Source organism: Chiloscyllium plagiosum, unplaced genomic scaffold (genome assembly GCF_037043375.1).
Source record: "Chiloscyllium plagiosum isolate Xiang-an unplaced genomic scaffold, Cpla_swu_hap1 HiC_scaffold_9, whole genome shotgun sequence".
Lineage (NCBI taxonomy): Eukaryota > Metazoa > Chordata > Chondrichthyes > Orectolobiformes > Hemiscylliidae > Chiloscyllium > Chiloscyllium plagiosum.
Window position 1 is genome coordinate 65,677,918 of NW_028270147.1, and position 12,730 is coordinate 65,690,647.

A 12,730-nucleotide genomic window follows, 5' to 3' on the forward strand; every position below is an offset into this window, starting at 1 on the left:
TCACATAGACAGTAAATCGCTTGAATTCTAAACAATCTTTGAGACAAAAACTTTTTTCCACATGTTCCAAAAAGTAGCAAGGTCTTATCTCTTGTCTCATCTCATCTCACCTCGTCTCACCACTCTACCTTCTCTGAAGTTGTGTTTGTTCAAGCTGATTGTATTCTTTTTATCTGCAGAAACCAACAACCAGTTTATCTCCCTGCCATTCTGACTGTACCCATCTCCTACAGCCCTCACCATTCCCCTCCCTCAATATATCTACATCTGTTTGTGATTTTGTAATATAGAAAAGAGAAATTTGAATGCTGGCTGGGCAATTGTTGTTCAGCACCCATTAGAATTATATGCTTTGCTTTATCAGTTAAATATTGTATGCTGTAAAAGTGCAACATAATTGTCTCATCTAAAAATTAATTTCCTGTTCTGTTTTTTGTCAGGTGGTGATTCTGGAATCCTCAAAGCTCCACACAGGGTATTTGCCTCAGTGTTGCCATCCGGTGTTGCTTTTTGCGATTATGGTTTTTCAGATGAGGGAAGTAAAGAGCTGGAAGAACGTTATAAGGAATTGTTGGATTATGAACTACACCCAGCACAGTTGGATAGGGCAGAAGAAATCATGTTAGGTGAGTCATTTATCTTTTTGTCCCATGCAAATATATAACAAACCGTTCCTTTAAAATTGGAGATTTGTTATGGTACTAACAATATATTTGTTTTCATTTGCATTGTTGGATGTGTTTGTATTAAAAGATTTTCCTGCATTAGAACTTCACTTAAGCCTAGTTTTTTAAGTTGGTTGAATAGCTTAATTACCAATAGTGGAGTCTTGCTATAATATTTGATTGACCATTAGAAAATTAATTAAAGGATAAGTTTGCAGACATAGTTGCCTATTATAAATCTTGACATTTAAAAAAAATCTGCTAATAAGAGCTGTACTGATTGGTTGGTTGATATTCACCTTTCTGTGGATAAGTTAGGAAATTGCAACTGTGTCTTTTTGTGTCACGATTAATATTGAAAGACTGTTGCAGATATCTTATCCTTGATCAGTTTCTCCAGGTCAGCATAGCTAAGGTAAGAAAGAGCCAAGAAAAATGTCAAATGAAAATCTGGGAGAAATTGCCATGGATTTTTATAGTGATAGCTCAGTCAGGTTTGAACACTCATCAGCACTACAATAACATTAACAGGTATGAAGCAGTTCTGTTGTATTCTAAATGGTCCACTAACTCCTTGTGTATATTATTCAAGACCATAGTTTCAGGCAAGTACAGCTTGTTAAACTGAGAGGAAATTGCTATTACAAGTGGTAGTGATGATGATGAACAGTATTTTCGATTTAATAATTGCTTGGTATTACAGAACTTAAAAAATATTTTTAAAAGAGGACAAGAAGTAAAAGTTTTTCATCTTGCATCATCAAAACTAAGATGTAAGAAACAGACATGAAAAAATGTACAGCAGTTTATACAGTGTGAAAGGAGAGGTGCTCATTTGTTTGACCATCATTGGAATAAGATGCAGTAGGAATGGTTAATTGCAACCTTAGTTCTTAGACCAGGTTAAATGGACTGATTGGCCAGTATGTTTAGCAGTCTTTATCTTTGGTGGTGCCCTTTTGGCAGTACCCTCTGTGAATGTATTCCTTGCCCTCCCTTCATACCTGCTCATTGGATCTCTCCTTCCCCCTCTCCAACCCACCCCTCTCCTTAAGACTGGCAAACACGTCCTGCCTAATATCTTCGAATTACCTCACTCCAGGATCTATTGGGCCTCCTTCAATCCCAATATTGCCCACTATTGAGCTCTTGTGCTGTGGAGAACTGTGAAGATTCTAGCTGATCAGATCGGCTGGCAGCTCCTCCAAGTAACAGAAGTTATGGCTCAAAGACAGATTTATCAATTCAGTGTGACTTTCTTTCCACATGGTATTTGGGGTTGGGAGGAGTCTGATCTCCTGTAATTTTCTGTTTGTGATTATTTTCTCTGGATGGAATTATATGATCTGTATGAAAAGTATAAGTTATTCTATGTCTTGGTGATTCTCATTGTTGAGTCTTAGCTTCCTATTTGCTGAAGTATCTTCATATATAGATTAGGGATTGCCAAGTAACGATTGTTCTAAGATCATTAAAAGGACACAACTTAGAAAATACCTACAATTCTAGCTCATGGCTCCAAAATGCCGAGTGGCTTTTCAGCTTCAAGAGCCCATTAACTGTCCGTGAGAGAAAATATAGGATCAGTTTGCATAGATATAAAAAATAATAACAGTAAATAGTCGCTTGTGGGAGTAGTTTGTATGACCCCTAACAATAGTTCCAGGGCAGAGCATTCAAGAACAGATAGATAGGATATGTACGAAATATGCCACGTTAATTGTGGGTGACTTCAATCTACACGTTGACTATGCAAAGCAGATTGGAAAATGTTATTGAGACAATATTTTTAAAGCAATACATTCTAGAGCTAATCAGGGGCAAGCTATTCTAAATCTAATAATAAACAGTAAACTGGGATTAACCAACAGTCTCATGGTAAACAAACTTCTAGGTGACAGCAATTATAACATGATAAAAATTTACATACAGTTTGAAGGGGAGGAATGCATGTCTCAGATTCGTGTGCACGCCAAAGTCAGCTAAAGTAACCTGGGACACCAGATTAGATTAAAAAGTGGAATAGTAGCAATGGCAGATCTTTGAGTAGATATTTACTAACTTCAAGGAAACATTTAATCCAGTGAGAAAGAAATTTTCTTTGAGAAGGATGTATCACCTGTGACTTAATGAGGAAGGTAACAATTGTATCTGATTGAAAGAAACGCCACAAATCTGCAAACAATAATGTCAGAAGATCGCTAAGATTTTGAGAACCAGCAAAAAAAAGAGGGAGAAAAAGTTTGAGGAAAAAACTAGCTAGTAATATGAAAACAGATGGTAAGAGTTTCTTCAAGTATTTAATCAGGAAGTTGCCCAAATGCCATTAACATGGAATTTGGACCCCAAGAAGCCTCATGGCATCAGCTTAGACAGGAATATGGAAACCTCTACTGCTTACTGGTGCCACTCCTGCCTCAGCTGGTGAAGCAGGACTCTTCCATGTTGACTATCAATTGGACACGATGAGATAAATGAGCAGATGTAGGCCATTTGGCCCTTTGAGTCAGCTCTACCATTCAGTGTGATCATAGCTGATCTAATAATCTTCAATTTATTGGCTTATCCTTGTCATCCTTCCCTTATTGATTAAGAACCTGTCAGTGTATTAAGAATTTTCAACAATCATCTGTGGTAAAGAATTCCACAGCTTCGCTACTCTCTGAGAATGCAAAAATCCTCCTCACCTCTGTTTAACTGGGCAACCTCTTAATCAGACCTTATGCCCTCTGATCCCAGACTGTCCCAAAAAAGGCAATAATCTCTCAGCACCTACCTTATCAAGAAACCCTAAGAATCTTATATGTTTCAATCTGATGTCTAGTCATTCTTCTAACCTCCAATGAATACAGGGCCCATCAGCTCAAATCTCTTTTCATAAGAAAATCAGTCCCTATCGGAGTGAATCTAATTAACATTGTCTGGCTGTCTTGTCTGTTTGCTTAGAGTTTACAACAAGATCTCCTTCAACCTCTTTCAAGTCTGGCTGTTAGACACACTACCGCTCTGCCATTCCTACGTTCCAATCAGTTAATCTGAACTATCAACATGTTTTCTCTCTTCTCACCCTCCCACCACGCACCCCCTCCCCACCTAACCATCCAATAGCATGCATGCTGCCCCATTCACGTTTCTCTTCAGCTCTTATGAGGTGTCATCTAGACTTGAAACATTAGCTTGCTGTGTCTCCATGGATGCTGCCTGATCTACTGTGATCTCCAACATTTGTTGTTTTCACTCCTATTTCTTATGCCTTATCAGTAAGGGACCCAAAAAGGTTATGGGGAAAGGGCAAGAAAATGCTTGTGAGGAATGTCAGATCAGCCATGATTCTATTGAAGAGCCTAGTCCTGTTCATATTTTTAATGGTCCTGTGGTCTTTTCCAGTGTTGACTACAATATACAAGAATACGCTGGGGGTCACTTAGATCAGTTGGCTGGTTTATGCTGCAGACTGACACCGACAGCAAGTGTTCAATTCTCACACCAGCTGAGATTACCATGAATGACTCTTCTCCTCAGCCCCTCCTATTGCGTGGTGACCCTGAGGTTAAACCATTACCAGATCTCTCTCTGATCAGAGTATAAACCTATAGTCTGGTAAGACTAGAGTGACTTTACCTTATATTACCTTACAAGAATATAATGGAAATAAAGATTCTCCCCACTTCAAGCTATTAAAGTAGGATCTTGAAGTTAAATTTCAATAAGGACAAGTCTTTCTATTAACCTTTTACGAATGTTCAACAATCTCCAAACCAATTTGTTCTATTGTTTCTAGAAACTTTAATCAGAACTTCCAAGCTCAGCAAGGGTGTAAAATGCAATGTTACATGTCTCATTATGGGGAGACAATTTAGGCAGTGAATCCAAGATACCTTCATTAAAGTTGAAAGTTCCATGTTGTATATTTAATAAATATTCATTTTAATTTGTAGCTGTATGTGAATACAGAATATGCTTCTATTTACGATTCATTCAACTTTTTTTCATTTTGTTTTGTGCTTGGATGCAACAACTGCAGAAGAGTTGGGGACCGAAGGACTCCAAGGTAAAATTTAACAGAATCAACAAATGGGAATCATGAGTCTTTCATTAGTCAATGTGAAGAGTGAGAAATATTATACATATAAAATAAATTTTCTATGGATTTCTAGGTAATGGTGACAGTTTTCAGATGGTAAAATTAAGATGTCATACTGAAGGTACAAAATGTAGTGTCCTGAAACAGTGCAAGTTACTTTCATGTAATTTGATAACTGTGTCCTCAAATATAATTTTAAAAACTACACTTAACATGGTTGTATACCTTTACATGGTATAGAATCGCTATTGTCATTCAGTGTGAAACAGTCTATTATAAGTTGCAGATTTTGGAAATTTTACTTAAATTATTTTACGGTGATCAATGTCAGAGTTTAAGGATAGTGGGGATTTTAAAGTTTGGTTTGATGTTTATAACTTGGATATAAATTTCATTCATGTCTTTAAATCTGAGTTAATTCTGTTCAGAAATGAACCATATCACTCAGGTTTTACAGCTTTACTCCATTTGAACAGACCCTTTTTCAACATTGCAGGTCGTTACAGTTGGTCTTTACTGGCATTCCTTAGGTTAATGTCCTCAGCCCACTATCTTCAGCTTCCCTGCCACTGATCTTCCCTCCATCATAAGATCAGCAATGAACGTTTTGCACAATGTTCACCAATTGTGATCCCTCAGATACTGAACCGATTTCTGTCCAAATGCAGCAAACCCTGGACAACATTTAGGCTTGGCCTAATACTAGCAGGAAACATTTGCACCACACAGTGTCACGTAGGGACTATCTCCAACAGAAGAGAATAAAATAATTTCTTCTTGACATTAAATAGCATTCCCATTGTTGAACCACCTACTATCAAATCCTGGAGTTACCATTGACCAGATATTGACCTGGACCATCCGCATAAATACTGTGGCTTCAAGAACAGGTCAAGGCCTGGGAATTATGCAGAGAATAACTCAACTGCCAAGTGCCTGCCCACTATCTGCAAGGCACAAGTCAGAAGTTGATGGAATACCCTCCATTTGTCTTAATGGGTGTAACTCCACCACCATCCATGCCAAAGTAGCTAGCCTCATCCACCACCTTCAACATTTACTTCCTCCAGAATGGCAGCAGTGTGTATCATCTTCAAGATGTACTTCAGCAACTCACCAAGGCTCCTTTGGCAGCACCTTCCAAGCACAAAGTCTCTATTACGAGAAAGACAAAGGCACCAGAGAATGAGAGTATCACTATCTGCAAATGCACTTCCCTCCTGACTTGGGACTGTATTGCCTGTGCTTCCTAATACTGCGTAAAAATCCTAAACTCCCTCTATTTAGCACTGCCAATGTATTTCCATTACATGATCCTCAGTAGTTCAAACGGCAGTTAGGGGTGGACAATATGTTCTAACCCAGCCAGCTGCACCTGCTTCCCACAAATGAATAATAAGAATGATTCACAAATTGAGACCATAGACATCAAATTCAACTTCACTAGTTTGAAAGCAATCCATGTTAATGCATCCCCTTGTCCCTTTCTCATAATTTAAAAATGATCACCCATTTTCTTAAAAGTCATGGAACCAAAATGGCACAGAAATAATCCGTACAGTCAGTTAAGTCTGTTGGTTCAGTGTAGAGCATTCCAGTCAGTCCCACAGTCTATCCTCATGGTACTGTTTATTTCTCTCATGTGCACATTAACGTTTCCTTTGAAATTACTGATGCCTCCAATTCCACCATCTGGGTAACAGATTCTAAGTCATTACAACTCACTACTTCATAATTTTTCCTCACATCCCTCTCAGCTTCTATTCCCCCAAACCTTAACTGTATGAATCCTAGATTTTATACTATCAAATAATAGGAACAGTTTTTCATGATTTACCTCAGCTACGCATGTCATAATCTCATAATCCTCAATCAAACCTTCACTTCAATTACTTATACTGTAAGGAAGACAGTTCCACCTCTAACTGGCTCAGAGGTAGGGATAATCCCAGTGTACCACTAGATTATTTATGACCTACTGTAATTGATTTGTATCATATGGATTGTCAGCCATAACTTTCTATTTGATATCAAGTGCATTTTGAAATTCCTCTCTCTCCTTTATATAGCATTAACCCAATTGATAGTGTGTAACTTAAATCGCCCCAATATTAGTACTCTAGATATCGTGCATATCTCTAATTTATTGCTGATATATTCCTCAATCTATCAGTATTTGGAGGCTTCCTGGAAACCCCAGTTGTGTGGTTATTATTATTTTGCTTCTCAGCTCTAACCAATGCTGTCTTATCCTGATGGACATTCTCTCTTTCAACCATACAAGTCTTCCCTAATCAGTCCGATTACCTTGAACCCTATACACTTTTATTCTATTCAATCTTTTCTGAACATTTATATCCTCATATAGTAAGTGTCCAGCCTTAAACATTTTTGCCATATGGCTATTTGTACTTGTAGTTCACTAATCATACCATGCTTTGTATGTTTGCACATTGCACATCTGCGTTTGTATTCTTCACAGTCAGCTCCTATTTAAAATGGCATTGCTTCCTTCCCTAATGTTAGCAAACACTTTAAGCATTTTATTTCTCTTTTCTACTTCTTAGAATAAAAAAGATCAGGCATGCAATTTCTGTCACTATCCCATATCAATATGTTATTATTTAGGGAATTTTTCTGGAGAGAGGTTGCATTAACTGCCAGCATCAATAATTTTGATGGTCCTGTGTCTCTTAAGAATAATAATTCCTATCGAAGCAGACAAGAATGAAATTATGTCGCCTTAAAACAAGATCTTTCATAGTTTCATGCACTCCACCTCAAAATACTGGAAAACCTGTTTAGCCACTGAGGCAGTATTTTCTGGAGGAGCATTTGGAAGCCTTACAAATATTGTAGTTTTGCATTTTAATTTTCAACACTCACCTTTTGCATGTTCTTTAATATAACAAAGGTAATAGGTTGTTGTCCTGAATCAACCTTAACCTATAGGATTACCATTCCAAGGAAGGTGTGTTTCTTTTCCTGATCCACTTTCACTCTTAATAGCTCTGTTATCTCTCTAGTTACTCTGTGGAACTTATTACTAAACAGCATGTGAGACAACTTAGTCGTTTGCTACTGCAGTTGCCTCCTTTATCTTAGAAGCTTTATGGTCTTCTAGATTGGATCTCATTCCCAAAGGCTCACTATTTTTAAATTTTTCAATTAGCATAATCTCTCTACAGTCTTCAAAATCTGGTTCAGTCTTCATTGACCTATATCAACTATGAAACAAAATGCTCCTAGTACTTAGGCTTACAACTTTCTCTGCAGCTTTAAGATTCCTCCTTGGACCTAATACAGTGTTGAACTTGTTTTGTTCATTAGAGAGACTCACTTTTTCTGTTAGAGTTTTATGCTTTAAAGAATATCCTGTGCATTCAATACTCCCCTGGTATTCATGGGTGATAGTAAAGTACAGTTAAGAGATTTGATACTTGATTGTATTGGGAATAAAGTTAGTTTTGACTAATCAGAGTTCTGTTTTCAATGTTTAAAGATAAAGATCTGTCAAAGAGAGCAGGAGGTCAATACGCCTCAGAAGGGTTTAAGTACAAGGGTAAGTTACAAATAGCTGCTGTTGCTAACATAAGTTTTTGCTGGAGCATTTGCTATATTTAAGTTTATCTTCCAGTCTTCTAAAAATACCATTTCACAAGGCATTCAAACGAAATCATCAAAGGTGGGCTTAAAAATCAGAGATTCTATCTTCCCCAAGCTAAAGTATTGCGTGCACTTTCACTTTTTGAAGTATTACAGAAGGACAGAACTACCGTATATACTGAAGTAAAAGTCGATTTCATGTAAAGGTCGACCCCCTATTTTGGGCCAAAAGGTCTGGAACTTTCCATATATCTAGGTCAAGGTTGAACCTAGTTCTTCAACATTTGTGAGTCAAGGTGTTATCCTGTACATAAATGTTTTTTTTTTAGATTACATTACAGTGTGGAAACAGGCCCTTCGGCCCAACTAGTCCACACTGACCCGCCGAAGCGAAACCCACCCATACCCCTACATTTACCCCTTACCTAACACTACGGGCAATTTAGTATGGCCAATTCACCTGACCCTGCACATCTTTGGACTGTGGGAGGAAACCGGAGCACCCGGAGGAAACCCACGCAGACACGGGGAGAACGTGCAAACTCCACACAGTCAGTCGCCTGAGGCAAGAATTGAACCCAGGTCTCAGGCGCTGTGAGGCAGCAGTGCTAACCACTGGGCAACCGTGCCACCCATGTTATGATGAGAAAATTGTTTTTTCATGCTATAATGTGTTTTGATTTCCAATTCGCACCAGTTTGGTGCAAAAATTTAAGATGCATTAAGGTCAGAATCAGGTGAAAGCCTCTCTTTGTGTGCAGCTCAGCTGAGATCATTTCCACTTGTGAAATACAGTTATATTACTGTAACTCGTGTTTTTCTTCTTTATTTGTTTAGAGATCATTTGGGCTTCTGCTAATGTTAAGGTATTTTGATCTGTAGCATGAATTTAAGCCCCTCAAAAGTAGTAACCATATGATAGTTGACCCCATAAATTTAACCTGAAAGATAGTCTAAAAACATTGACTTTTACACGAGTATATACAGAGCATGTTCATCCTGATGTTCTAAGTTGAATCTGTTCAGTAACAGGACTTGATGGTGTCATGATTTGGAAGGCTCAAGAAGCTTTCTATTTCAAGGATCTGATTGCTTGTGTCTTTTAATCACCTAGCCCATAAGAAAGGCCTACAGTCATATCCCCTCATGACCAAATATAGTTAAAACAATTTACATTAACATACTAACCATCTTTGTTTCAAATTAGAGTGAACAGATGTGTGAATTATGGCCCAAGATTAACTTGTGTCTGTTACTATGTGTTCTTTTGCTTGATTTTGCATGCAGACAATGACATCTGTCCTGATCATTGCCTGTATGCAAGAAATGGATGCCTGATACCAGGTGTGGTGGATACTATTTAAAAGCAGCTGGTACTTCTTAATAGGAGGTACACAATGGCTGCACCCATGTAGAAAGTGTCTATAATGTGAAATTGCTGAAGCTGGTCAAGAGTGGCAGTAATATTCTCAGGTGCTGTGCTGGAGAATGTACTGCAGCAGAAGGAAAATTCTATATGAGCTGTTAATGGGTGGAGTGGACGGAGACCGTGACAGGAAGCCTCCCAACATCTAATGCCAGGCGGTAAGCAGACAAAAGGCTTGCATTTATATAGTGCTTTGCACAACTAACAAATAATGCAATGTACTTGACAACCAATTAAATACCTTTTGAAGTGTATGTACTGTTGCAATGTAGGAAATACAATATGCGCACAAAATCTCAAACAGTATGCAATAATGATTTGGAGATGCCGATGTTGGACTGGGGTGTGCAAAGTTAAAAATCACACAGCACCAGGTTATAGTCCAACAGTTTTAATTGGAAGCACACTCGCTTTCGGAGCGACGCTCCTTCATCAGGTGATAGTGGAGGGCTCAATCCTAATGCGCAGAATTTGTAGCAAAAATTTACAGTGTGATGTAACTGAAATTATACATTGAAAAATTGATTCTGTTAAGCCTTTCATCTGTTAGAATACAGTGATAGTGAAACTAACAGATGAAAGGTTTAACAGACAATCAATTTTTCAATGTATAATTTCAGTTACATCACACTGTAAATTTTTTGCTATAAATTCTGCGCGTTAGGATTGAGCCCTCCATTATCACCTGATGAAGGAGCGTCGCTCCGAAAGCTAGTGTGCTTCCAATTAAACCTGTTGGACTATAACCTGGTGTTGTGTGTTTTTTAACAGTATGCAATAATGATGTGAGCATCTGTTTTTGTAATGCCAATTAAGTAATAATTATCAGTCAGTACAATGGGGATGATTCCCCTAATCTTCTTTGAAATAGTACTTTTCGATTTTTTACACCCAGCTGTGAAGGCAGATGGGACCTTGGTTTAACGTCTCATCTGAAAAACAGCATTTCCAATAGTATAGCACTTTCTCAGTACTGTCCTATGGTGTCTTCTTTGAATTTTATGATCAAGTACTGAGTGAGATTTAGTCATTTGCAAAAGTTTAGCTTCATGGGAGGTTGTGTTGGAAGAAGAATCATAATGTGACTAGAATTGTCTAGTTAAGAACAGTCTTCTGACAAGAGCCTCATTAGATGCTTAATTCATGCTATTCTCGTTACCTGCAATCTGCCAGAAGCATTGCAACCTATTTAATTTAGTATTGTTCACATCAATTTGCACAATTACACATTTCATAGCTACAACTCCTATCGCCTATGCAGACACAGTGGCAGCTATTGAATGATAATATCACCCAAGGTTTTTTTTTGCCAAAGAAATGAGTGACTTCTACTAGGCAGCAAACTGCCATCACAGAAGGAGCAATGCGAATATATAGCCTTCTCCCCTGTTTGGAACATGCTTCTGGCAAGAATGAGATGAGACAGAATGGAAGCAATGGTCCTTGCAATACTGGGGGTATACTAAGTTGGGTTTTATACTTAAACCTCCTCTTCAATTCTTCAAAGTCATACCCAATCTTCATGACAAGATGCAAATGTTTCAACCTATACCCCTCTGCCTTTTTGCTTTCTTCACCATTCTACTTAAATCCCAATAACCTTTCCATTTCAGCTTCCTAGATTGTGAAAAAGTCTTGCAGTTAATGCATAGTAATGATGAGTGATAATGAACATGCACAACCCCTTGATTTCACTCTCACTGGTATGATCTCAGCTGCAGACATTTGTACAATATATAGGCTGTGTTAAAGGAAGAATCTGCATGTAGCTTACCAGATATAAGCAGGATCAATTCAACCTGGCTAGTTATTGTTCCATCCATCTAATCCTGAATATCAGAAATATGATGGAAGGTGTTATTGATAGTAACCTTTGATTGCACTTACAAACAAATATGTTGATGTATGGTTTGGGCTTCTTGGCTGCTGATTCAATTTGGCTTTGCCAAAACAAGGATTTTAAAAAATCTGAACTTCAAATGTGAGGTGAGAGTGTAGTTGTTGACATCATCAAAGCAGCATTTGATTCGATGAAGTTACAACCAGCACAAAGGAAGTTGATTGTGGCTGTTGGTGACCAATCATCGCTGCCCAAGATATTGCTGCATGAATTCATCAGGGTCGTTTCCTAAATCAAGCTATCTTTGGTGATTCATTAATTACGTTCACTCCATCATAAGGCCAAAAATGAGAGTGTTGCTGCTGATTGCACAATGTTCAGTTTCAGATGCTGTTCATCAAATTTTGATAATCACACAACACCAGGTCTATAACCTGGTGTTGTGTGATTTTTAACTTTGTACACCCCAGTCCAACACCGGCATCTCCAAATCATCAAATTTTGAAGCAGTCTGTCATCATATGCAGCAAGAAGTGAACAGCATTGAGTTTGCATTGATTAAAAAACAGAAAATATTTGCTATACAGGCAAATAGACCAGGCAAGAACCCTCTCTGATGAGAGAAAGTCTAAACATTTCTCCTTGATTTTCAATAACTAATGTTATTTTGCCAACCATCAACACCTCAAGGTTATCATTGACCAAAACTTGAACTGGACTATCCATATAAATATTGTAATTATAAATCAAAGGCTGGAAATTCTGTGGTAGTAACTCATCACCTAACTTGCCAAAGCCTTTCCATCATTTACAAGTCAGGAATGAGATATAAAATGCCACAGATGGCAATTGGGTGCAGCTCCAATCACTCTTGAAGCTCAACACCACTCACTTGACTGGTACCTTATCCACCACTGATGCACAGTGGCAGCAGTGTATGTTCATTTGCAAGATCTGCTGCCAAGGATCTTTTGACAGCATCTTCCAAACTCACGACCTTTAATGCCTAGGACAGGATGGGCATATGCATAGAAACACCACCACTTATACATTCCCCTTCACATCACACACAATTCTCATTTGAAACTGCATCGCTGTAACCTCGGATA

General features: G+C 38.1%; 1 protein-coding gene across 9 annotated transcripts in view; it reads left to right on the forward strand.

Moving 5' to 3' along the window:
• odr4 (odr-4 GPCR localization factor homolog) overlaps nucleotides 1-12,730 on the forward strand; it is a 119,102-nt gene that overhangs the window by 87,961 nt on the left and 18,411 nt on the right. For all 9 annotated transcript variants that reach the window (XM_087990733.1, XM_087990735.1, XM_087990731.1 and 6 more), the window contains 3 exons: nucleotides 441-626; nucleotides 4,690-4,716; nucleotides 8,252-8,311. In XM_087990733.1, the coding sequence (XP_087846859.1) occupies nucleotides 441-626; nucleotides 4,690-4,716; nucleotides 8,252-8,311 (273 nt within the window). The remainder of the gene's footprint in view (nucleotides 1-440; nucleotides 627-4,689; nucleotides 4,717-8,251; nucleotides 8,312-12,730) is intronic.